The sequence below is a fragment of the Pleurodeles waltl genome, chromosome 2_2 (genome assembly GCF_031143425.1).
Source record: "Pleurodeles waltl isolate 20211129_DDA chromosome 2_2, aPleWal1.hap1.20221129, whole genome shotgun sequence".
In the NCBI taxonomy this organism is placed as follows: Eukaryota; Metazoa; Chordata; class Amphibia; order Caudata; family Salamandridae; genus Pleurodeles; species Pleurodeles waltl.
The window spans coordinates 175,774,083-175,801,794 of NC_090439.1; the positions used below are offsets into that span (position 1 = coordinate 175,774,083).

The following is a 27,712-nucleotide window of genomic DNA, read 5'->3' on the forward strand; positions in this document are numbered from 1 at the left end:
TGCCACTGTGGAAGAAACCCCAGCAGTCTTCCCCCAACAGGTGTAGTATGATTTGGGGGGAAAGAAAAGCAAGTTACTGTTTAGCAGAGGATGCTGCAGTAGCTGCACTTCCTTTTCTTCTCTCTTGTGATTTTTACTCCTGTAGCCTCCCCTTGCATAGCTCCTTGAAGAGGTCTGTTGTGGCCTCTAATAGGAGGTAATGGCTTCAGGGCAGGTGGTCTAGGCATCCCCTCTGTATCAGGACCTATGAAAAGAACCCCAGGGAAAAGGCACCTGGAGAGCCTGCAAAGCCTTTGCCATATCCATGTCCTTCATTATCTTTTTGAGCATCTGCTCCACCTCCGGTCGGTAGAGGTATTCCCCATCTAAGGCCAGGCTGAGAAGATGCTGCAGCCAGGCATGGTACCAGATGAGGACACTGGAATTGATGCCCTGCAACACAATGTCAGCAGTATCCAAGACACATTGAATGGCAGAATTTGAAATAATATTCCCCTCAGACATGAGGCTTTGGCCACATTTCATGTACTGTTCTGGGAGATGTTGGTGGAGCTCCTACATCTTGTCCGATGGGCTTGACCATACCTGGAGAGCAGGCTGACGGAATTTGCGACACACTAATGGGTTGCTATTTGAGCCGTGACCCACTTATCAGCTGCATCAATCTTCCTGCTCTCCATATCTCTTGGAGGTGCATAGGCAGTGCCCTTTTTGTCTACACTGGAGGTGACCAACCTGACTTGTACTGGCTCCTTGAATACTTCAGGAGCGATTTTCACTATTCCCTTCAGCATAGGGATGAAGTGCAGGGAACAATGGGCAGAGGACAGGGTCTACACAAGTCCTCATCCTCCTGGATCTTGTGCATCTTCACCTTACGAAAGGCGGTGTCATAATGCAGAACCTCACAGTAAGAAGTAGTGTCATCTGGCAGGGATAGGTGGCAGGTTACATGTCGGGGTCAATATTCCGCAGTAGGTTGACACTGTAGTCGTCTCACAGATCGTAAAAGGCTGAGAGTCAAATGGGGTCTTTTTTAGGGATCAAGTCCCCCCCTCACCTCCCGCAAAGGGATGAGTGTGGGGAAACCTCTGGTGATGGAGGCGGAGGGACATCCAGTGTTTGATGTGATATAGGGAGAGGATGGGAGAGGAGGAGGAGAAGAGGGAGGCAGTGGAGGAAAAGGAGGAAGAGGAGGGCGGGGTCGAGAGGTAGAGGACTAGTGCTCCGATGCTGGTGCTTTTATGGTTTTGACCAATAGATCTGGCTCCAGGGATAAAACCTCCTCAAAAGTCAACTTCTTCTTGTGCATTATAATAGCCTGGCCCTTTGGTGGAGGCTGGGTGAGGATCCTGTTGGTTTGTGGGTGAATGAGGACCTCCTTCAGCCTGGCATTGAGCTCCTCCTGTAAACACTGCAGGGTGGGCTGCTCCTGGTCCTTGGGTGCAGTGGAAGACCAGGACTTGGGCACTTAGCGTTCAGCACTGAAGATAGTTTCTGGCTACAGGTGCCAAGGGAGGTTTCAGCACCAATGGAGTCTTTGAAGCCAAAGAGGGCCTCAAGTGCAATTTCGATGTCAACGTCAAAGGTGATGATGGCATCTGTGGTGTTCTCAGTGCCAGGAGCTGGACCTTCTTCAGTCGTTTTGGTGCCGAAGACTGACTTGGACTGAGATCCGAGGGCTTATGTTGGTGAGGACCATGGCCATCAGGTAGTAGCATGCTAGGCATCTGAACTTGATGCCCAATCCCCAAATGGCAGTTGCTGAGCTTGGGTTAGATGTCGGAGAGGTTGTCGAAGGAGGGATGTGGTACATATGATCAATGTATTCCGTCGTTGGACCATCAGGACCTATAGTTGCTCCCCGGACGGCTGTGGCTCTGTCTCCTCCTTAACATCTCAGTCCCTGAAGAGGTTGATGGAGTGGTCCATTTGACTTGGCACTATGAATCAGGAAGTGAGTCATTGATCACATGGGTACAGCAATGTATTTTTAGAGTATAAGGCAAAGCAGGTAGAGAAGGAGGCCTTGTCCTGCTCCAAGGACACAGGTTACAAACCTAGTGGAGGTCTGTCAAGGGTTACTTTGTATGACATTGTTAATAGTACTGAAAAGTCCTTTCCATCATGCAGTCAACATTTTCAAGGGAAAAGACGAAGAAGACAGCCCCGAAAGGGGAACTGGCCCGAGGGGGCGTTGAGTAGAACTCAGTAGTTGAGCCAAACTAAAGTTGGAAGGACACAAAGGTGCAGCAAACACCGCTTGTTTTTACCAAAAGAAATGGAGAATCCTAAAGAGCGACGATGACCACTGCAAGACATTGACCCACAGCTCAGTGGATAAATGCCCCAAAGCTGATGGTGGAGAAAAAACAATCTAACAATGGAGCTGATGCCATTGCACATTACCAGTAACGGGATGAGTGATATACCTCTTGCCTTGAAAAACATCTTAGAAGAAAAACAAACTGCACACATCCAAGCCAAACACTAGATGGCAAGAGTATGCAGAGCATGTGTATATACAGCTACACATGCCACAAACACATGGTTTCAGGCCTATCCTAGGCTGACTGTTGCAGTGCGATCTGTTACATGAACCCTTTTTTACAGGTAAAACCTCCCTTTTGACTATCAGTAAGTCACCCCTATATACACATGGTATTTAAAAGAAGGAAATGTAGAAAATGATTATTACCATGTCCCTACAGTGACAAGGCCCAAAAAGCCATGTTTAATGTGGCAGGCATAGCTGTCCTATGTAGAAAACCAGAGCACAGATTAAAATAATAAAAATGTATCTCAGGATTGGGACCAGCAAGAAAAATAATTAAACCACTAATTTTATTAGTTATTACAAACCCAATTCAATGGAGAAATCTGATTTGTAAAATATATTGAGGGAAAGTAGCTTTTAGAAATGCATCAATTATGTGCCTACAATATTAGAAGGATAACTGGCACGCGTCTATGCCAGTTCTCAGTCTGTGTTTAGCCTTAAAGAGGTGTGAAATGCTTCCCAGGATCAAACAGTAAGTTGACATGAATAGGCAAGGATGACTCCTCTGAACTCCACAGAATATGCATGGTGGGGGTTGTGGAAACTTTTTGACATTACAAAGTCAAATCCTGCTTGATAGGTCTGTTGATCCGCAAGTAACACTTAGGCCACTCTTGAAAGGTAGAGAAAAGGATACCATGACTATTCTTGTGAATCCCCTTTCTGGATGCTGAAGCACCCTTCTTTTGTCCTATCTGATATCTTTCTCTGGGTCTGTAGTGGGTATTGGGCCTGCCTTAAAATTGATTTTTGTGTTTGATGTAGGAGGACGCTAGGATTTGAAAAGATGTCTTCTGGCACATCACAGGTTCAAAAGATACTGGAAGAGGACACATGTCTCACGATTTTCTTGTGGCATGCTTTATCACCGGCCCCTTCCCTATCCAGTGAGGTAAATGCCAGCTTGATGAACTCAACCAATAATGGAAGTCCCAAATAAATTCTTCTGGATTGGAGTAGGGATCCCAACATTTTAAAAATATCTTAGGGTATACCCAAAATATTTCTCTTTTTATTCGAAGGCTGCCCTAGATATGATTAGAAATTAAACAGGATTGTTGGTTATAAACAATGTTTCATACATCCTGTGGGTTTTATTACATGTTTTCGCCATCTCTTGTGCCACATAGGGGTTAACAGCCTTTTTCAGGGTTAGGGGCAGCCCTTACCTAATCTACAATCTTTGTCATGCAACACATTAAAGTGAGATGTAAGGCTCTCATATCTGTCAGGAGGAGAGCTGGTAATCTGCAATAAAAGCTGTAAAAGCAACAATTCTTATTAAAAACATTAAGCTGATGTTTTCGTAGTACCTAATTAACATCAACACCCTATAGTGGACACTGCAGATGCAGGAAATTGCGGCATACCCATCGTGAATTGTGTGCATCAAACACTAACTAAGCACTGCAAATATTATAACACATGTCACTCGACCTCAATCATGCTAACTTACCCTAACTTGGGGTTGCTTTTGCTTACAGGGTGAGGAGGGAAGCAGTTTCCTGTATTCACATACTTGAGAACGCAAAATATTGTTATAATTGCATTTCTTCTGTCATCTTTAAAGCACAGATTCTATAATGCTTATTATCTCAGTTTCACTTGTGTTGCTGATAGTACGGACATACAACACAGACAAGGGATACATATAGACAAATAGGCAAAAATTTGGATGGCCAGGTCCTGCATCATTCTTGGGTCACTCACGACCAATTCATTCTGAATAGTTTACATTATATATATCATGCATTTCACAACACAAGCACCTTTAATAGGTTTTTCAGGGTGTTAATACAACAGCCACTTTTTCACACTCATGATAGGTGAGTAATGTAATTATGTTTTTGCCACACATGCTCGCTCACACTCTTAGTCCTTTACAATATGATTTTGTTTAAAATTATTATAATGAAGCCCACAGATCCAAAGGTCAGATTATCACTCATTTATTTCATACAAACCCATTCATGCAAATGAAAACAATTACTTACCTTTGGTAACATTCTTTCTGGTGGATACTCTTATCCACCTGCAGATTCCTCACCTTTTGAATATCCCAGGTACCAGTCTGGATCCGGAAACTCTTTAATAATTCTCCATGCTAGTAGAGGGGGCTGGCTCTACTTCTGCACTGTACACAGCACCCTGTGATGTCACTGGAGTCATAAAGCACCTCAGTTTTCCTGCCGATGTCAGTTTCCATTTATTTGTTATGCACCTTTGAGGGAGACAGACAGATGTAACAACTGGAAGGCAGGTGCAGTATTTTGTATCAAATAGGGACCTCAAAAAGAGGAGGTATATGGGATAATCAGCCATGCAACGGGGATGTAGGAAGGTCGATGAAGAATCTACAGGTAGGATATCTATCAGAAAGAGTGTTACCAAAGGTAAGTAACTTGTTCTGATAGATCAGTGGTTCCCAACCTGGGGTCCGGCGACCCATGGGGGTCCGCGAAGACATCTCAGGGGGTCCGTGAGAGCCTGGAAAATAAAAAAGTATTAACAAATATTGACAAATTAGGTCCCTGGCTTCCAGTAATGACTCAGGCGGGGGTCCCCGGATTCCCATGATGATTCAGTGGGGGTCACTGGGTTCCATTATTGTTAAATTGGGGTCCACAAAAATCAAAAGGTTGGGAACCACTGTGATAGATACTTCTACTTGCAGATTTATCATCCTTTGAGTAGATTCCCCAAGCAATATCCAAGTAGGAAGCGGGTGCATTGCTGATTATACCAAAAAACCTGAAGGGCTGAACACGAGAAGGAAACTTTCATCCTCAATTCAGAGTCCAAACAGTAATGCTTAGCAAAAGTGTGAAGGGAAGCCGGGATGATGCCCTGCAGATGTCTGCTACCAGCACTCCTCTTGCCAGCGCAGAAGTATAAGACTTTGCTTGGATGGAATAAGCATGCATACCTCGTGGTGGTTCTCTGTGTGCTAGAGCGTAGCCCAACTTAAAGCACAGGATTATCTATCTTGACAATGTCTCCTTAAGCACTGCCTTGCTTTTCATCTTCCTCACACAGCATAAAAGCTGGTCATCCAGTCTGTATTCACGCATTCTGGCTGTGTAAAGATCAAGACTGTGAAGTATCTTTTTTTCCTTCGATGGCTGTGCAGGAGGGGAATAGTTTGTTACGGTGATATTTTGGCCTAAGTGCAAAGGTAACCACTTTCAGCATTTATTCTTAACACCTACTTGCAAGTAAAAATGGAGGAAAAGTGCAGTTTGACACTTAAAGGTTGTGACTCCAACACGTCTAGCTGATTTTAGTGCCATCTTTAAGACTGCCTTAAAAGTCAGCAGTTGCAATGGAAAACTGTGTAATGGTGCAAATGGGGAGAACATAAACAATGTGAGAATTAGGTTGAGGTCCCATTGAGCCATTATAAAAGGAGTTGGGGGAAATCTGTATCTAAGCCCTTGTAAAGCCTTACAACTAAGGTTGATTATAACAGGGACGACTGGTCAGGCAGGCAGAGGTAATCCAACAAAGCTGATAAGCAGCCCTTAAAGGTACCCACAGCGCACTCTTGCTGGGCAAGCAAAAGGGCGAACAAGGAATTTCCAGCAGGCAAGCCTAAATTGGTCCATTTGCGTGAGTTTGCAGTCTTGGGGGAGTGTCTATTGGTACATAAAATAACATGCACCACTTCAGGAGGAGAAAAGGAATTCAGGTTGCCACACTCCAGGCATAAAGGAGACTCTGGAAGCTGAGGTGCAGAACCAGACCCTGCTACTATAAGAGAAGGGCTACCCTGTGAGGAAGAGTAGAGTGCAGAGAGAGAGGTGTGTGAGTTCTGCACACTACACCAGTCATGGCCAATTGGGGCTATCAGAATTTCTTGGGCCCGTTTGTGGTGTATCTTCCTCAAGACACAAGGAATCAAGGATATGGAAAGAAATGCCTACAGAAGTGGAATGTTTCACTTCAAGCAAAACACGCTCACCAATGCTCCCTTCATCAGAGATACCAGAAGGCACAACATTTTAGGAAGTGAGTGTGCTCGTCAGTGACAATGGGGCCTACTTGAGAGGTCCCCCAGAGATGGAAAATGTCATGGACTACCTCTGGACAAAGACACCACTTGTGGTCTGCAAGATGACATCCACTGAGACTGTCTGCTTGCACACTGAGCAACCTGTTCAGGTGATCTGCTACTAAGCAGATCTTATGGTCCTAAACCTAGGACCAGAGCCACAGACCTTCTCAACAGAGATGATGTGATCTTACTCCCCCTTGTTTGTTGATGTACCACATCTTGGTAAGATTTTCTGTCAAGATTTGAACAATTGGCCCGAGAAGCGAAGAGAGGAAATCTTTAAGAGTTAGATGAATCACCTCTAATTCTAAAAAACTGATGTGAAACATGTTCTTCTCGAGACCAGAGGCCTCTGATCTCTAATTCTTCCAGAAGACCTCCCCATCTCAAAGTGGAGGCATCTGTTATGACTGTTGCCAGAGGAGGAGAAGGGTGAAATGTTTTTTTCCCAAAATGTTGTTGTGTACACAGCACTGCTGTAGATCATCTGAGTGTTCTGGAGATTTTGATACAGCTTTGTTGGAACCATTGCCTGCGGAGTTACCACTGGAGGGCCTTCATGTACCAGCCTGCATGGGTGACCAACAGAATGCAGAAGGCTAGCAGAGCAAGAAGGTGTAAAACCGTCAGGGCTATAATGATAGGTCCATTCAGAAAAATCAGACTCAGCCTGAATGTTATGAATACTCTGAGGAGAAGGGAAGGTTTGATTCGCTGTGGTATCCAGTACTGCCCACATGAATAGGGTGTGCTGAGAGGGTATCAGGTGAGACTTAAGCCCAGGTCAAGCAACAATGTCACTGTTGTCTGCAAATGGTGAAACATCATCTCTGGAGAGCTTGCTTTGATGAGATACTCTCCAGGTTAGGGAACACAGGGAATCCTGCTCATTTGCAATGGGCCGCAGCCACCACCATCACCTCTGTGCTGACTCGAGGGGCAGACGTGGCTCAAAACAGAAGGATCACAAACTGGTAAAGTTAGGATCCTTCTCTAAAGCAAACCTACTTCCTGTGTGACTGCATGATAGTTATGTGGAAATATGCACCCTGAAGATCGACAGACACCGTCCAGTCTTCCACTCCTAGAGCAACACAAACCTTAGCCAGGGATAGCATTTTGATTGTTTCCTTTGTGAGGAACCAGTTCAGAATCCTGAGGTTCTTGGACAGGGCAAGGACCGCTTGCCTTTTTGGAGACGAGGTGTCACGATTTGCTCCCTGTGCTCTCATGCCCGTCACAAAGGGGCCTGACTAGGGACATTCCAGTGTTCAAATATGCTCCTGGACTCACTGCTATAGCCATTTAATGACTTCCAACATATTGGAAATTTTTATGAAATTCCTATTCATTTCAGATTAAGGCCAGGTTTTGTAGAAGACACTGCTTTTGCTATGTAAAAATTTACCTCCCTTCAGTAAAACCTTATCTGGTAGAGACAATATCTAGTTGCAGATTCCTAACCTTTGAATTATCCCCCAGGCGTCAGACTGGATGCAGAGATTTTCATGAGCTGTATCCCTGTGTGCCGTTAGGTGACATCGAACAGCTCTGCACCTGTGGTTGTCTGCGCTGAATATGTCAGAAGTGGAGAGCCATAAAGAAACTGACTTGCATCAAAACACAGTCCCTGAAAGGGAGGTCCCTGCCTCCAGAAATCAAATCGCAGAGCGGGGAAGATGGGTGGGTCTGTAAGGGATTTGCCACAAGATATTGCCTCTACCAGATAAGGCTTTACTGAAGGTAAGTAATTTGTTCATCTGATCAAGACTTCTAGTTGCATATTCCCTACCTTTGTCTAGATACCCAACCAATGCAGGTGGGTCTGCAAGCTAACTTCATACTCGAAAGTACTGCAGGACCGAATGGGCAAAGTGCCTGTCCCTATGGAACTGACTGTCCAGGCAGCCGTGTTTAGTAAACTTGTGCAAAGTGGCCCACGTTGCTGCCTGACAGATGTCAAGGACTCTGACTCCACATGCTAACAGTGACTGCAGATTTGACTTGGGTAGAATGAGCATGCAAACCCTCAGGGGGTTGCTTCTTAGCCAGTGCACAGCAATCGTAATACAGAGTACGACCCATCTGGAGGTGGTCCACTACTGTACTGCCCGACTTTTCTTTGCACCCACATAACTGACAAAGAGTTGATCATCCACCCGAAACTCTTGTATGATTATGGAAGAACGCCAACACTCTTTTTGTGTCTAGGCCTTTGAGTCTGTCCTCTTCCTTAGATTCTTCAGATCCTATTGGGGCATAATGAATGGGAATGGAGAAAAAAGATGTGCAAGACCTTGGAGGAACATGTGTACAATAGGAGACTTAGACAAAGAAGGTTGATTAGGGAAGCTCAAAAAAACATATATAGCAGACAAATAACTTTGAAGAGTGCCCATAGCAGAGCCCTGCTGGGCCAGAGAAAGGATAAACAACAGGACCTCAGAGAGGGTGGCAGAAAGAGAGTCAACAGACTTTTTTATACACCATGCAACATATTTCTTCCAGGAACAGGCGTATACCATTTTGGTGGAGGGAAGCCTGGCTGCCAAGATTAAGTTACAGACTTCAGGAGGAAGGTCAAAAGCTGTCAACTGTTGCCATTCAATCTCCACGCAAGAGGGCGGAGAATGGACACGTTCAAGTGTAGAACCCTCCCCAGCTTCTGCAACAGAAGATCCTCCCAAAGGGGCAATCTGATTGGTGGATACAAAGACATGCTCAGCAGCTCAGGACACTGACTCTGTGCCCAGTCCTGAGCCAAAGGATTACTTGGGCCTGGTTACTCTTGAGAACTCTGCGCAGAAGTGGTATGGGTGGAAAGGCATACAGGAGCCCAATCGCTGCTTTGGAAACTCCAATGCGCAAAACAGCTGATATTGCGCGTTCTCTGGGGATGCAAACAGATCTAACCAAGGCTCTCTCCCTACTGCTGAAAGAGAACTTGCACCATATCCAGATGGAGATGCCATTCGTGATCCACTAGGTATTTTTGGCTGAATTTGTCTGGTCTGGAGTTCAAAGATCCCACCAGGGATATGCCCTGCTGTTCCAGCCATGTTAAGAGGCACAGAGTCTCTTGAGGCCCATCCAGCTCTGTGTTGGAATCAGGATTCACGGATGGCTCCAGGCACATCAGCACCAGGGTCTTGGAAGGTCAAGGTGATACAACAGATGCTGGTCCGGATCCAGGACTGGATCCTTGGGTGCCCCTTGGTGCTGAGGCCGAAGCTGCAGACACAGAACCCGAAGGGGCCCCTTCTGACTCTGTGGTATTCAAAGGTGATCCAGTAGAGTCCGGCTGCCCAATACGGAGGAATAGAGCCTTGTAAAAGTTGGACAGGGGTCCCTTCGGCTCCTGGAAACTCAGGGAGGCGCAGTGTCGACCCAGGTGCAGACTCTACAGAGGAAGGCCTATAACGCCAACGCTCCTTCATCTTGTTGGCTGACGGATAGAGGAGAAGTCGAAGAATGCTTGAAATTCTTAGACCACTTCTTATGCCTCAACTTACCCAATCGCCTCAAGGACTCGGAGTGGGATGCCAATGATGAAGGATTCCACGACCAATCCTGGGAACTTCCTCTCGACCGAGATCTTGACTTGTGTGGAGTCGAGCATCGGGCCATGATCGGCTTTAGGGACCGCTCCCTCAAAGCAATCGGATGCATGGCCTGACAATCTGAGCAGAACTTTGGGTCATGGTCACGCTCCAGGCACCAAAGACATGCGAGATGTGGGTCCGTTACAGACATCACACGATGACAGGATTAACAGGGCTTGAAGCCGGTCTTTCTGGATGACCTCCTCGACGTACCAGGAGTAGAACACTTGAAAAAAATCTTTGAAAAAAACTCAAACGATGCAACTGAGGGGTAGGTCTCTTCAAATCAGCGCTTGCTGGTGAGGAAAGAAAAGAACTGACGTAAGTGCACCGGGTTGGCACCTATACAGGACTGGAAAGTCTTATCCAGCATGGATCACTCTGAGGAGGGGCAAGGAGCCGATCGACTCCAACTAACAGCGCGCAGGGGTACTGGTAAGGATAATCTCCAGATCCAGCTTAAGCCCAGGGGAAATAAATGTAAGAGATCTGCAACTAGAAGTCTCTATCAGATAACTCCTACATCTACAATTCCCTGTTCACTGCTTCATCTTCCCCCTTGTAGGCCAAGGACAGGTGGAGGATCTCAGCATACCTGTGGCTGGCAGATGCTAGCATACTAAAATCTGAGACATGATCACAGTGAGCTTAGGCCCTAGTTTACTTCAGTCTAAGGTTGGTCAATGGGGTAGTGTTCCCGTTCAACTGGTCCTTTATTTCGCGGGTTCCTGAGCTTTTGCTTGGCCCGGTTTCCAGAAGATTCCTGAGCCTTAGCTTGTCCTTGTTACCTGAACCAGCACTGCTGCAGTGCTGCCTTGATTCCTGAGCCAGTTATATTTTAATGCATCCTTGTTCCTTGAACTAGGACTGCCTGTAGTGATAACTCGGTTCGCGATTTCTGGACTAGCACTATTTTAGCGCACCCTTGCCCCTTGAACATTTAATGCTTCTGTATTTTATCTATTTCCCCAGGTCCTGCCTTTCTTTCCATATACTTTAGTTGCAGTTTCTAGTTTCTATTCCAGTGGTATTAGCTTCCATTTCCCTTGTGTGGTTTGTAACTTGCTTTCTGCCAAATGTGGTGTTTGTTTTTCCTTATTTCCTGTTAATTACTCCTCCTTACTAGCATTTTGACTGCTGTAGCTATCTATTTTAGCTCTCCACCTTTCCTGTTACCACCTTGCATGTTCCCATTTGATTTCCGTGCTCTGTGGGCGCAACTGACAACCTATGTTGTGCTTCTTGTTCACAGTGAATATTGCCTTTTTGTTACTTTTAGAACATCACCAAAGGTATCAACTTCACAGACCCTGCCTTTGCATGTATAACCTGTATGTGGGTATTTGCAGTCAGTATCCCAAACAGCATTGTGGGTGAGGAACTTACAGAGCTTCAGTCTTGCCATGTGGAGCCCCTGAGCACTTTCCCCCAAATTGCCTTTACTGATGATGTGGCTATAACCATGTCATGCAGACCCTGGGTGTTAGTTATTATGAAGGAAGAATTGCTTGGAGTCACTGTTCTTTCAGGAACATTTGAGATTCCCTTACAACTGTGAACAACTTCTCCATTTTCTTCTCTGACTCCCTGTGTGATCTTAGGCAGCTTTGTACCCAATATTCTGTTTACTTTGTTTATCCAGCCACCAGTCCTTGGCACAGTGCTTCACCTGAGGAAGTACTGGGAACAACACCCCTGTTGATCTGGTTCCTGCTCTGGAAAGAACTCCACTACACCCTTCTGGAGCAAGGTTTGAACATTCTTCAGTACAACTCAAAGATGGTTTGGTGGGAGCACACTGGGTCTGGAATGAAAGGGTGGATGGCTGTGTTGAATGCGTATGGCATACCCCCTTTCCACAATGTGCATAACCCAAAGGTCTAAAGTAATGACCCCCATGCTTGTGGAAAGGAGAATAACCTATCCTACAATAGGAAGGCTGTGCTCAACTAGGGTTGATTCCCTGTGGTGGTGGGAGAGAAGACAGGGGAGAGAGGAAGGGTATGTCATATTCCTTTTCCTCAACATCTATTCTGAGTATAGAAAGGGTTCACCTGCTGCTGTTGGGTGTGTGAAGAGTCTAAACGTTCAGAACTGCTTATAAACTCTTGTCTGATCATGAAGACCAACAGACCTGTCAGTGGTTTTACAAACTTTAAACATTTTGAAGGCTGAATCAGCTCTTGTCCGGAAGAGGCATGAAAAAGGGAGGGCCATCAAAGTTGTCTATACGTCCTGGGAGAATCCAGAGGTGTGAAGCCACACCTAACGGCGCAGGTGGATGAATACACCCATAGCTCTTACAAGAGAGTCCTCTGTGTCCAGGCCAAATTGGTTGACCTGCTTGGCTGCCGTTTGACCATCTCCAACAAGTTCCGAAAAATGTGCAACACTGTAGGAGATTAAGTATTACTACTTGTGCCAGAAAGCGAAAACCTATCTACAGAGGTGATTTTAAGGCCATTCACCCTGCAGAAAGGACTTACTTTGCAAAATACTGTATTTTCTTTGATTCTCTGTCTGCTGGTGTTGTGGAAAAGGCATTTGGAGACTTGGAGGAGTAAGAGACTTGAACAGCTAGGCTCTATGGTGAAAGATACAGAGGCAAAAAAGCCTGGTCTCAGGGGAGCGGGCGGTGTGTAGTTCCTAGCTACAGAACAGTGGACTATGATGGAAGATGTAAATTTGTCCCATATTGCTAGTATAGTTTCCATCAAAGCCTCAATGGAAGGTAGTAAGTGTGCTCCATGTGGTGGATAGCTGTATGGATTAAGCCATGTGAGGAAGTAAGCCTCCCATTCCATTGAGCTGTCAAGAACACTAGCATTTTTAAGGGCCATAAAACTCTGAGCTAATGAACTAGGCTTTCTGTCCTTGTCATCGTCTGGGCTTGGGTCCTTCTGAGGACTAGAGTTGCCAAAATAAAAATGTGCCCTCTTCCATAAGCCGTTGAGTCTCTTATCATGAGTGGCGGAGTGTGAGTGGCCAGAGACTCTGAGTGGGACAGACGTGACACCAGCACAGGCAGTTCAGGAGCAGGTTCAAAGGGTTGTTTCCTTGGTGGCAGCAGTTGAGGCACCAATGGCGTTGTCCGTGGAGCCGATGGGATCATCTGTCTGCTGGGGAGGTGATGGGATCCAGCTCTTAGGGAGAAGAGGATGAAATAGTCAATGGAGAAGGCATCAGTAGTGACGGCGAACCAGACAGCTGGAGTGGTGCCAGCTTCGGAGTAGCAGTCCAAATAACTGTAGGCAAGGAAAGGAATGGTGTGAAGGGCTCCAAAGGTTATGGAATCAGCAAGTCTCTGAACATAAAAGCCATCAGAGCCACGGGGTCAGTGGGTGCACCAGAAGAGACCACAGATCTGCAAATGATGTCAAACATAGCGTTTAAGAACATTGATGTATCTGTTCCTGGAATAGGGAACTCCAAGTAGGGCTGACTAGACTGGGATCTTAGAGTCAGCGACACAGGCAGTAGCATCTTCGTGACAGACTCCGGGTCAGATTGTGCTCCAGGCACTGGATCCTATGTGTCTTCTCCTATCGGTTCCTGGTCCTATGTCAATGGTTCAGGTGATACCAGGGGCCTGGGTGACATATTTAGTGGTATTGTCTTGATTTATGTCACCTTCTATTTTTATGCTTCTCCTGGGATGACTTTGATGAAGGCGGTGACTCTGGTGACTTCGACAATGGTGTAGATTTTCAGCATCCTTAACTGTCGGAATTTGCTGTTGCCATGAACATTTTGGCTTCTCATTCAGTTATGTATTTAGGATGCATCTCCTGACATGAGTAGCAGGCCTAGAGAGCAGAATTTGTGAGGTCTGCAATGGACATATCCCCATCACACTCTATACATGGTTTAAAACTGACTACTTGGGTGGTGGCATCATTGTGAAACTGCATCTATGGCCACAAATCTTGAACTGAAAAGCATCAACAACAATGTTGACAACTCCTGAGAAGATTAAGAGTTCCAGATTCCATTGATGGGAGGGAAAAGGGGGACTGATGTCAGCACACCAATGGGGGCATCATTGAAACACAGAGTCTGGTGTCAAAGGTAGTTTTTGTGAGAGTATGTAATTGACATCTCCACATCACATTCTATACATGGTTTAAAACTTAGAATTCGGGTGGTGACATAATTGTGAAAATGCATCTATAGCCAAAAAGTTTGAACTCAAAAGCATTAACAACAACACTGACAACTACTGAGGAGATTAAGAGCTCCAGATTTCATTGATGGTGGGGAAAAAAGGGGACTGGCATCAGCACACCAATGGGAGCGTCATTGGAATGCTGTGTCCAGAGTCTAAGTGAAGCCAGCGCCACCTACTAGCGTGGAAAGATACCTAAGACTTTACAGATCCAGAGCAGCACTTGGGTTATTCAAAAGGTGAGGAATCTGCAGGTATCCATAAGAAAGCAGAAATTAGGCTAACCAAGCAGCTATTCTGCATTTACTTCATCAAGGGATCGGTGCTCCCTGTGTACATACCAGTGCCCTTCCTCAGCAGTGATGGGTACAGAGGTAGCGTATATGTGATATTAAATAGATTGCCATTCTATGCTCCTGCCGTGGGCCTGGTGGCAGGTTGCACTGGCATCTGACGTCACGTGTGATGATTGTGAAGACGTAGTAGCTGTATCAACACCATGAAAAATCTAATAAAGGTACTTGTGTTTTGAAATACATGTAATCAAGAATGCAAACTACTCTGTATGACTTGTCTCAAAGTGGTTATGATTGAAACAAGAATGCTACAGGACCAGGACATCATCATTTTTGGCTACATGTCTGTATGCCTTGCATGCCTTTGTGTTGCATTCTCTTATTATCAACAACACAAGTGGTACATTGTTAATAAGCAGCATTATGGAAACCGTGCATTAAAATTACATAATAAATACAATTATAACAATATTTTACATTTGTGACTACAGAGAAGTGCCCCCTCATAGCTAGGAAGCAAAAACGAATCCAAAGTTAGGGTATGCCAGCATGACTGAGGTTCAGTGACCCAATTCACTGCAGGGTACCACACAATGTCTTTTATCTGCAGTGTCCAGTTGAGGGGATGATGATAATTTGATGGAAAAACATCAATTTAATATTCTGAATAAGAACAGTTTTTAAATCATTTTACATCTCTGGTAACCAGATCATTTTCTAAAAGTACCGTCTCACACTTTAACTTAATGTGTTGTATGAAAAAGAATGCAGACTAGGTAGGGACCTTCCTAGCCCTGAAGAAGTCAGATGACCCAACCCTGGAACACAAGATGGCTGAAACAAGTAGGGAAAACCCATAGGATGTATGAATCATTATTTTAACCAAGTATCCTAGTTTAAACCAAACAAAAAGAAGTTAAAACCCTGGCAAAATATCAGAATAAAATGGAAGGAATAAGTGAAAGTAAATAAAATTATTGGGAAGTAGTGTAAGATATATGTTCCTACACTCATGCATCTATTGCAGGATGTAATGTAAACCATTTGTAGTTCTAGTGTAGCTGGATGCTTTAATGCATGCTAGCTAGGCTACTTAGGTTTAAACCTAGTAAGTTATATAATAGCCCTCACTGTGGAAATGACAAAATGGGCGGTTGGAACCATAATATTTGGTCTTGTCCCCTCTTGGAATTCTACTGGCCATGTAAGTGTAAATTCTTAAACATCCAATAGGCATGTAGCTTGGAATATTGTCAGAAATTTGCTTCCTCTTAGATCTCTAATCACTGAACAAAGCTTATAATAACAACCAATATTAACTGTTTGTTGCCATGGTTGTCAGAAGATCCATAATCACCACAAACTAGAAGTTTTACTATCCGCCTAAGAGTTCTGAGTGGCACGCAAAAATGATTCGAATCTGCATGAGGGAAAATTATTATTTATATGATAAACATGGTGATATTTTTTTTTCAGAACCAGAGTGAAGTTTGTGTTCATTCAAGCCAGAATAAATTCAGACCAGCTCTAGGCCATACAATGTTAAACAAAGTGACTGTTTTTAGACACTGTCTGTGACCTTTTTTTTTGTTTACATCTGGCTACCTCTTGAATTAATCATAAGCAAAAATATTATATCAGATGTTTTCAGTTGCAATTTCTGTAACTTAGACTATATATGTAAATGCATTCATTTAATGTTATGACTATACCGCATGGTGCATAAAATAAAATATAAAAAAAGACTGGGATCTGGCAAGATGTTTATGTGGGGAATTGGGGGAAAGAATCCCTCACCTATCCCCCAGAATGACTGCTATGGCACTTGTGAATGAATTTCACAGTACACTTATTGGGTGGGACGAATGGTGGAGAAAGATGACGGGAGCTGCTCCAGATGATTGCTACAAGCTCTACTGGCCCTACATAGGTAGACCAGTTGTTGTAGAGAAAGCTGGTCAGCTGCACTGACAACTAAACCCATTGAATTTATATAAATGATCAAGGAGGACAATTCTAGAGCATAGGCAATGGCTCTGCTGTGAAGTTTCATATTCTAATGATTATGATTCTTATTGAAGGTGGTGGAAGCAAAAACAAATTCTATCCAAGCACAAAAATAGTTTGCTCATATCTTGTGAAAATAAACTGATCAGGCACAATAGAAAAGGTGCCTCTGGATTCTACAATTTGATTGAGAGTGAAACTCCGGGGGCTTGGCTCACGAGGTGACCACAGTAATTCTTGTATGTGCTCCAGCTTCCCCCTTGCTTCGATCCAGCATGATTCATTGCATACTTAATAAAGCAGGACCTCGCAGGAGGACTTCTTGAAGAAATCTGTGGATCCTCAGGGTGGCCGCTGAATCAGAATCTGCCTGGCACGCTGTGGGGGAAGATGGTGACGTGTCCCAGCTGGAGCCGCATGGATTCCCCCCCCCCACAATGCCTAACAGACAGGACCAAGCCCACTTGAAGCAACTTGGCCCCTGACATGAAGGTGAAGAGCTGCTTCTGCTAAGGTATCCCCTGGTGCGCATGGCCCAAGGAGGCCTGATTCATGTCAGACCGTGGAGTGGCGAGTGGGGCCTTCGGTACTGCTGTGAGGTGGTCTGTGTAGGCATGGCAGCGCTGGAAACAGACTGCAGTAAAGGCATGGCAGCACCACCAGGGCCTCAGAGATGGTGGCTGCTAGCTGGGAACAAACAACGCTTCCTAAATAGCGTTGTGAGGTGCAGAAGCAGTGGCCCATGAGAGGAGAGACGATGGGCAAATCCCTGCCCTGACGTTCCTTACTGTCATTTTCCCTGGACTGAACTTTCTATGAACCCTTGAAGCTCTGGCAGTACTGCTCCCATGGTTGGAGGTGCTGGAGGAGGCCTTCAATGGGTGGCCCATGGACTGGGGGTTCCCTTAGGGGCCTGCCTCTGGAGGGTGAGGGAGCTGTGTTCATCCAGGGGCTTGTTTGTTGTCTCCTGGTTTCTTCAGATTTTGAAGACTTTCGGGATCTTCTCTGGCCTCTCTATAAACCCTAGGAAGCCCTCACTGCAGGCCATTGCGTCCACTCCATACTCTTTATGGAGTGGGAATTGAATCTATGGGTTACCCAAGAGTGTTTAAGGTATCTGGGTTCTCAGCCACTGACGACGCTCGCAGGGCTTGGATGGAGAATATCCAGCTACTAATGGACCGAATGACTAGAGACTTCAGGTTTTGGCCAACTCTCCTACAGTCTTTTCTGAGGGCACTCAGAGATCTTCAAAATGGTGGGGTTGATCCTACTGCTGTATCAGCTACAGAATTTCCCTAATGAGATTCCTTGTGCCTTTTTATTTGTACTCACATTAATGCAGTCCTGCATAGATTTTTGTAGAATCACCATTCACAGGATTACTTTGTCCACATGTTTTAAATCCACCTTCGATTGAGGGGGGGATTTGACGACCCCAAATGTTGCATCATACTACAGGGCTCCTTTGTGTCCTTAATAAGTGGTAATTTGATGAGGCTGGGGACCCTGCTTTCGCATCGGAAGAGTGGACTAAACTTCAGTGGATCTCCCAATGGCAACAATGGTGGTATTCCGGGTTCAGTGGGGGAGACGAACAGGGATCTGGGGTGTACATGGGGCATTATGGAGGAGACCCCCTAATGTGGCCAGGCTGCTTGCTTCAGCAGGTCTCTGACCTGCAGTGCAGCACTTTAAACAATGGGATTTATTGAGGATCTCCAAATTGTTGGATGTCATGTCGGGGGTAACTATAAAATTGTTTACTGAACTGCAGCAGGAGTACAACCTCCATCATAGTCATTTGTTTTTCTTTTTTAAATCTCCAGCACAAACTTACATCAGACATAAAGAATCTGAAAACCCTTCCAGCCCACAGTCCACTGAGATGCCAAAATCCTGCTTGGTAATAAATGGATATAATAGATGGTGTCTCCCACCCATTTTAGCCCATTACAAATGTGGTGGATGTGTGCATGCCAATTCACCATCAACTCTAAATGCCTTACAGATGCTACCATACATACTGTTCAGAGATTTCACTGTAATTGCAACTTCACAAATGTGGTCTACTTCACTTGGCGTCCGTGTAACCTCATTTAAGTGGTACAGACATCTCAACAAGTGAAAGCAAGGACTGCGTAATACCAGAATCAAATTAGGTACAAAGTGCTGAATGCCCTTTTGATACCCCACTTCTTTGAGCAGAGCCACACACCGGATGATATCAAATGGCAAGTAATAAAAGTGGCACAATGGTCCTCCTTTACATCTGTACTAGATGCACAATAAACATATGGACCACTAGTGACTCACCCTTGAGTCATGCAATTAATGAAGCCTACATTATCTATGCACCAGTTAGATCTGCTGACGAGACATCTTTTGTGAGTAACTACTGTTGTTATATTAGGTCACGTTTTTTTTACTTGTTTTCCTGTACTTATTCTTTTATTAAGTAAACTACCATAAATATGTGAGTAAATGTTGTGAGTTCAGTTATACTGTACCAACTATATGGTCACCATAATTTGATGTGACTCACATTACGGGTAGTCCCACAACACAATAGTTTTGGCCTTATTTTTAATAAGCCAGGATATATAAGTGACCTTCTCTTTACAATGACATCAGCTGTTTGAATTTGGATTACGATGGCCAAATAAAGGCAGTCTGCCTAATAACACAGAAAATTCCTTTTCCTATCCATTTTCCGATTTGAGGTGAATGCTTCTGCGTTCCACACTTTGTTTTCTTTCCTATCTGCAGTTTGTTGGAAATTATATGCATTCCAAGTCTCGCCCTTGCAAGCCGCCATCTTTGATATTGGTGTGCTCGCAGCTTGGAGCGCTTGTTCGGACAGTGATGTTAACCCTGCTGCACTGTTCTTGTTGTCTGTGACTGGATACTACCACAGACCTTATCTTTGATCTTGGCCACTAACTGCTATATTCCTGGACCAGTCACACATCTCTTGTATCTCCAGTACTATTTTAAACATAAGGCTACCCATGGGATTTTGTACCATCCCGCATTTTAGTGACCTGCCAATTCCGGTTACTTCGTAATCTGTGTCATTTGTTGGTGATTTTAATTTAATGAATTCCCTGCCAAAGTGCACCTTAGTGACTGGGGGTGCTGGACTAACCTTTCTGTCTTATGTACCGCAATCCAGAGGGCCTTATACAAGTTTATGACAAGCCGCTGGCCTTCAATCACACAGTATCACAACAATTGGACACAATTGTTACTTAAATTAAATGTTAAGGTGCACGTTTTTAACTATTGATACGCTTTTTTTAAACAGGTCAATCACAAATATGTATTTTATCTTTTGCAGTGTGCTCTCACAATGGTTTTAATTAATCAGCAATAAAGTATTGCCTTTCCTCGAGTTTCGCTGAGATTTATTTATTTTTCTTTTCCTTCTGTTCACTAATAAACTATCTCTCACTCTTAATTGTGTGGTACATATCTGCTTCCGCCCTCAAGTCTATGAACCTTTCAGTATATTTGTGAATATCCACTGATATAATTTTCACCCTACCCTCTGCATGCTGTACTCACAGCCTGCCCACATGCGTTATTTTTGCCCAGGGCTTGCGAAGGTGACCCATGTCCCATTTTGTTTTTTGGAACTTTTCCATGCAATTTTTGGTAAACAGGTTCAAGACCCCTGTCCCTAAATCTTCTGTAGGCGTCACCCTGAGATTCTATGTGGGGTTGAAAAGTTGTTGACCTGATACAAACAAAATGTCTTTCTGTGAACTAGATGTAGACACAGGCAACTGTGGGCCTGTTTGAATGGACTGGAAAAAACACACTTGCAATCTTATGCACAAAATGTGGTTTACGTTGTAATACACTACCTTGTAAAAATAGAACCTGTGAAATTTTGTCTACTTTTTATACCATTTACAGTAATTTTTCTGTTCTATATACTTATTTTTGTATTTGGAATGAGTTCCGTGTGAACCACTGTTCTCTACATAATGATACTTTATCGAGCCACAAAATATCCATGATATACCAGCCCTGATCATCAACTCTTTGGATTAGGTGGTTCATTTGCCAGAGATGTGGGAGTGGACACTTGGGCTCTCTGACAGAGGACAATTGGAGAGAAGTTTGTGTGTCCCCTGAAAATGCTGCAATTGCGTCACAGTTCTGTGCCATTCAACTTAAATACCTGCATTGTGCCTAGTTTACCGCGGGAACGGCTTTAGAGGATGAAGATAGTGGCATCAATGATTCGCCTGCAAAGCTCACTCCAGGGCGTGGGGATTTCTGTCATACTGCCTGGTCTTGTGAGAAGACTGCCCACTTCCGGGAGGGGTGCTTGAGTGTTTGGGGGTTGTACTAAGCTAGGGACTTTCAAAGGCCCTTAGAATGCCTTTACTGCATATCTTCAAAGGCCTCAACAGTAACAGATGTGATATAAGACTGCCTTGTTGTTGTTGAGCTTTGTGATTAGTAAGAATGCCATTGCCAGACTGTGTAAGGCCCTGGAACCTCCATCGGTGGGGGTGGAGAGGGATGAATAGCTGGGTAAGCATGGAGGAGACCTGTGTGCACAGCACAAAGGTGCCCAAAGAAACACTCAAAGTTTTGGAAAGATTGATGTATTCTCCTTGAACCCTGTAGTAGGAGGTCTTGGATTCTAGAACGCAAAGTGATGACTGCAGAGACTCCTGGGGATCGGAGTGGGGTCTTCCAGCAATAACACGCATCATGAATGGGGCTGTGTTTGATGCTGGGGGTTGTCTGTATATCCTTGTTCTGACAGACATGTGTCGGTATTACATGAGTACTTTGGTAGTCCAATCATATATCCTTGTTTGAATTAGGGTGAAATTTAATAAAATGTGTTATTAAAAAAGAGTGATTTGCAGAATTATGTTCGTGCACATGTTTCTTCTAGCAAAAAGCAATACATTTTGTCCTATGTGACCCATTCTAGCACAAACACCTTGTGTTTCAATCAACAGCAGACAGGTTTCAATCAGTGCTCAGCCCCAACTCACCCTTCCATCTTTCTGAGGTGGCTAAAATGCCCAACTTTTAATTACAGTACTTTGAAAACCTAATCAATAAAAAAGTCAAGCAGAAACCTTTGTTGACAATTAAGGGACCTGTGTTTACAGGGTATGTCAAAGTAACAGATAATGTACTGTGGTTTCTAGGATCCATTAACAAAATAGGGTACAGGGGTATCTTAAAGAAGGGTCTTTCGTACCCACCAGACCAGAAACCCGAGTGGGTCTTAAAAATTGCCCTCACTCAGTAGATAGCATGCTTCATCTTAGGGCATGCTAGAATGCTCTGGTGCAGACCAACATCCTGAGCGGTGCTAGACAAAGACTTCAATTTTTGGAGGTAGACTTGTTTTGGTGGAAAAAAAGAGAGCAGGTCACCAAGCACTGGTTTTACTAACAGATAGAGAAGGTGGTGCAGGCTGTCTCGAGTGTTCTGTTGAGGGTATACAAAGAGTTATGTACTGTTTTCTTGACTTGGCCTAGACTTTTACAGAAGGGATGTATGAGCATACAGGCCTGACATATTAAATATGCATACCTGAAATTCCATATTCTGTCCTTGGGTAGTATGTTTTTAAGGCCAAAAACTATTGACTCCTAATTATGGGAATAAAATAAAGAGGTTCCAAATCACAGCAAAAATGTAACTCTGTGACATAAAATATGCAAATCCATGTCACAATATTAAGAAAAGTCTGTTAAAGGATAATCTACTCAAAGCTAAGACGTTGTATCTACAGCCTCTTCGACTCTTAATTCATTAGAGGTGTGGAGCATTGGAGTAACGATAGCCCTGTAGCCCCTGCGATGCGAGAGGGGGTGGGGTGGTTTGGGTGGAGCTCTAGGGACCATAGGCACTGTGCACTCGCCAAAAAAGACAATTGCATCAGGCTCCACCAGTGCTAAAGCCGGCCCTGCGTGTGGGGCCCCCTTCAGGTATTTGCACGGGGGCTCAAGTTTCGTTATGCCACTGGTGTGGGGAATGTATTACACATACATTTTTCAGATGATGCCTCAAACACTAGGCTCTCTATTGCTGATTGATTAGAAAAATGAGGGGTTTGAAGGAGTTTCAGAGCTGTTTATCTGTTAACCAAAAAAGCAGAATGTTCGTTGTCAATCAAGTAGTACCAAGGAATGCTGCATTAAATGACACCAAACTAAATTGGCAACGTCAAAACCTCGCCTGCATTCCAAATTGTTGTAAAATAAGAGGTGTGTGGAGCCTTTGGTATATGAAAATCTCTTTGGAGTGTTCAAATTCACTAGTGGTAACACGTTCCCAGTTAGAAGTCATCATCATTATCTCTATGGGTATTTTTAAGAGAAGCCACGGGAATAACAATCTGCACCAAATTATTCAGACAACAGGGAGAAGGCCACTCAGGTCATACCACCTTCTTTCTGGTGGGTTACCTCTTTGTGCCATAGGTAATCCGTATCTTTTTTTGGGCAGCATGATAAATGAAATACATGGTAGGCCTGCATGGAAAAAAGACTCTGGGGCCATCCGTCTGACCATGAGTCATCAGAGAATTGCACAGCAGAAACCAGAGAAAAAGTGGCAGTTTTTTTTTTCCAAGCAGGGATAAGATGCCACAAACAGATGCCAAAGTTGCACCTTGGTGGCAATGGAGGATATAAAAGGAGACCAGCCACAGTCAACATCAGAAGCTAGCTGTTGCAGACGAAACATTTGACAGTAGCCATTCCTGTGGTATCATACTTAACTAAAGTGTCCAACATGGCAACCTAAAAAGACGTAACATGTTCCGATGAACCTGCAGGAGGAAAATGTACCTGTAGCTGAATCATCTTTTCTAGGAAGTCTAATAAGACAGTCCCACTCTAGCTATTTTCATGTATCATGTATCTGTTCAGACATAAGAAGAGGATAGGCATGTATGCTTTTATAGTGACTATGTAGATAACAATGTGGTGGTCTGGGAGAAGGCTCTGCAAAGAGCCATAAAGAATCTGGCCTCTCAGGTCCCAAATGCCTCAGGGTGAACATGGGCAAAGGATTCGAAAGAGATCACTTCACTTCACTTCACTTGTTTGCTCCCAGACACTAAGAATGATGAAATCTGATGAACATCAGGCATCTCCAATTGTTTTGTAACAGACAGGGCTCGACAAGGTAAGAAAAAAAAACGTTTCTGTTGGGAAAAAACGTGTATCTTGTGATCCAGGTGTCCGATAGGCTCCAAAATAAGGAAATTATGTATGTGATGAGGATGTCTTTTGTATGAAGTGCTTAATATGTAATAGCACCATCTACAACAAATAAACAAACTCTCTTGTGATACAAAACATCAACAACTACAGCCATAATTGACAATTAAAACCTTTTGCTGCAAACCACAGCTATTTCTTCATGCAATGGTGCCTTGGATTGTGTCAGCTTCAGAACCCAACACGCATGTGTGGGGCACATCAAAAGCAATGCCAGACAGGAAATTGACCTGCTTCTTCATCACTTTCAAGAGGAAAGTGTGAACACCAACATTCTGACGGGTCTCTTATTATTTCAAAAATCCTCACAGACAAGCAACTCTAGATACTTATCAGACTTCTTCAAACCCCAACTTCTTATGTGCAGCCAATATGCGCTATCATGAAAAACCTCATGGCCTAATATGGGCATTATTTAAGAGTTAGTTGCTTTGAGAACGTACTCTACAGTAATGCCTGTCGTATATGAAAATATATAAATAAAATGTTGCAAAATTAGGAGAAGCAAATGTGCTATTAATAAAACTAGCATACAGAATTATGATAATCTTGCGATCCAGCATTCGAGATTGGGAAGGTTTCTGACGAGGAACATGTAGGGAGGATTATCCTTCACTAAGTGTGTTGTTGATCATCACTGAAATACACAGTAGACAAGTGAGTCACTGATAGAAACTACTTTGCTGGACTTCTAGACTAAAGGTGACTTTACATGGTACATGTGGAAGCACTGTGTAGTGCAAAGCTGCCAAGGGATTAGAGGTGACAACTATAGGGGAATATATAACTTGTCCTTCTAGTGTAATTTTAGCCGCCTTGGAGAAGCATGCACCTGCATTCAGTTATGCAGATCCGCCTGTCAATACCGTATCCTTTTGAAAACGAGAAAAGAAAGCATAAAGACATGAAAGGGTTTCTCTCATGAACCACTCATCCAGATTGAGCCGATAACTTAAACCAGTAACTAAGGTGAAAATACTCTTCTTACCTGTGGAAAGTTAAAATGTTGGTCTCACTTGCCAACAATTCAGTAACTCTTTACGCAAATGTAAAACACAAGACTGAATAATTCCAATAGAACAATCTATTTACAGAACAGGAGAGTCCTTCAACCTATTTGCAGAAAATTAGACATGCGTAAAAGGATGAGTTCTTCGTAGTGGTGGGGAAAACAATATGATATCAGAATATTCTGAATAATGTCCCCATTCTGTATTTATTTTTTGGCTAAAGAAAACGCTTTATTTCCCTGCAAATTTGTGGAATAAAGGAAAAGCGCATGCTTACCTCTATATTTGTTATCACCATTTCTCTAAAAACGGACGCAATGGTGCAATCCTCTGACTGACATTTGACTCGAAAGTTACCATATTCCATTACATCTGGTGGATCGGGCCAGTACTGGTGGCACTTTGTCTGCAAAATAAACCATCATTTTAGACGCGTGAAATACTTAATCATAAAATTAAACCATAAAACCGCACAATGTGGTATACGTTGGTAGGCAAATGTGTAATCTGATATGGTCCCTCCAGTATATAAAATGCAGTTTATTTGTTTCACAACTATGTTCTCCAGTCCTTGGGTTTCTTCTTTGTTCTGGGCCCTAACAAGTCAATTTTTCCTTGCTCAATCAATATATTTCATTGTTCAAGCACTGCATATTGTTACTCTGCACCATAAAAATGTCCCATGGGCTCCTCCAACTCCTACTGCAGCTTTATATCAACGACCCAAACCTGAGTCAACTGCACAATTCATTGCTACAGCAGCCTAAGCCTTAACTGGATTTTCCAGCCACTGCACCTATGAACTACATGTAATCAGCCACTCACATTTATGGATTTTGACTGATTTTAGACATTCCTACCATAGCAAAGACGTGGGTTCACCTGAGTTTCCTCCAGAGGGTCCTGAGGGTCAGGATAAGGCACACATTTTTGCATCTGCTAGGCCTTAAAAACAGATGTCTTCATAAATACATTCGGATGATAGTGAGTCAAGCTAGTTTTCTAATATAGCAGCAAGCCCATCAATCATTGCTATTCCTCAAATTAATCCACTATGTCCTAAAACTATAAGTGGATCCATCACCAACGCACCTCCTGCAAGACCACAGTAGTCAAGACCAGGCTGGCCATTTTTTAGGAAAATACCAGTTTCATGCAAAAAAACACACTATGGCTCAATGACATCACTCGGCAACCTGACAAGTTAAGGACTAAATACAACAACTGATCCCATCAGGGAAAAAGGGCTGAACTTCACCTTGTTGCATTACATATAGCATACGACTACAGAAAGCACATTCAAACAAGGTGACATTATCAAGCAGCTACACTAAAAACTCTAATGTCTAAAGACTGCCAAACCATTCCCAATAATGTAAAGTGTGTCATTCCATGATTTAGCTTACATAAAAATAATCCATTATTACAATTATTAAAAACCCAACAGATAATTAGCTCCAACTAATGCAATACTGTTTCCATTACTTGCTGTTAAAATCAGAAAATTTGCTGTTACTAGGCAACAAGCCCGCTACAGTATGTGTAGCCTTTAAAACAAAGCAACAATGCCTTATCCCCGGGACTAAGCAGGAAAAAGAGACAGGAACACTTTCGAAAATATTCTTTATTTGATTACTCTATTTAGTTCTTCAGTAGCAGGCTGTATCTCTGGCTTTAGTCACTTACCAGAGGACCAGGGAAAACATTCTGATCTCAGTTCTGCATATACAATTCTTTATTGCGTTTAAATGTGAATACCAAACAATCTAAATATTGCCTTTGTGAGAAGACAATAAAACCTTACCCACATAAAATTGAATAAAACTAAAAAAAAATCCCGTTTGAGAAATGTGTTTTAAATAAGCTATTTAAAAAAAAAAAAACTTCAGGAGCATCACTGATAAATGTTATAAAGGTGTTGATCTCTTAGTGACGAGTTTTCTCCCATCTTGTAAATTTTACACAAGTGTATACTTTAAAAAACGATGATAAACAGCTAACCGCCTATGCACAATACAATCCACAGTAGCAGGCAGAGATGTATCAGCACAATCTTTGTTTACAGAAGCACAAACATGCACAGTGAAAACGTGAATTTAAATACATATATACCTTAAAGATTGCTTAAATAGCACGAGAATGAAAATCTACCTATGTGACCGAATATATGCTGAGATATTTCTTTTATCAACAGCAATTTTGTTTTTGTACCTGCTTACAGCCCACTAACGCCTTAGTATTAGTGCCTATCGATAGGTTTCTGTGTATCGTGTGTTCCTGGTTCCATTCACTCGAATTTTGAAAAAAGTGTATAAACGTAGCACCAAATGTATGGATTTTAGCATTAAATACTTCAACCGATGGAGGCAAAGCTCTTGTCTGTTGTTAGGCAATTGCTTCGCTTATTCTGAATGCATGCTGGCTATTTTTGCATTAAACGTGTGGTAACTTTCTATGCGCTATTGAGAGTTTCTATTTTCTTCTACAGAATCTGGTGCATTATGTGCCCTGATATTTCTTTGCTACCAGACCGGGGTGAGCACTGGACCAGACTCAATATGATGACCTTATGCCAGAGGTAAATGAGAGATTCCTCCAGGGGAGCTGGGGTGAAGCACGCTCAAGCGCTGGCCCTGGTGATTCAGTGGGATAGTGTAAGCATGTTGAACCAAATTTAGGTGAAGTCTAACTGGGGTTAATGTACTGCACTTGGCCTGTTCTGCGTATATTTTCTCGCATTGGTTGTA

General features: G+C 43.5%; 1 protein-coding gene across 5 annotated transcripts in view; it reads right to left on the minus strand.

Annotated features, from left to right (window-relative positions):
• PTPN3 (protein tyrosine phosphatase non-receptor type 3) overlaps positions 1 to 27,712 on the minus strand; it is a 1,694,656-nt gene that overhangs the window by 230,560 nt on the left and 1,436,384 nt on the right. For all 5 annotated transcript variants that reach the window (XM_069219598.1, XM_069219596.1, XM_069219595.1 and 2 more), the window contains one exon: positions 25,243 to 25,371. In XM_069219598.1, the coding sequence (XP_069075699.1) occupies positions 25,243 to 25,371 (129 nt within the window). The remainder of the gene's footprint in view (positions 1 to 25,242; positions 25,372 to 27,712) is intronic.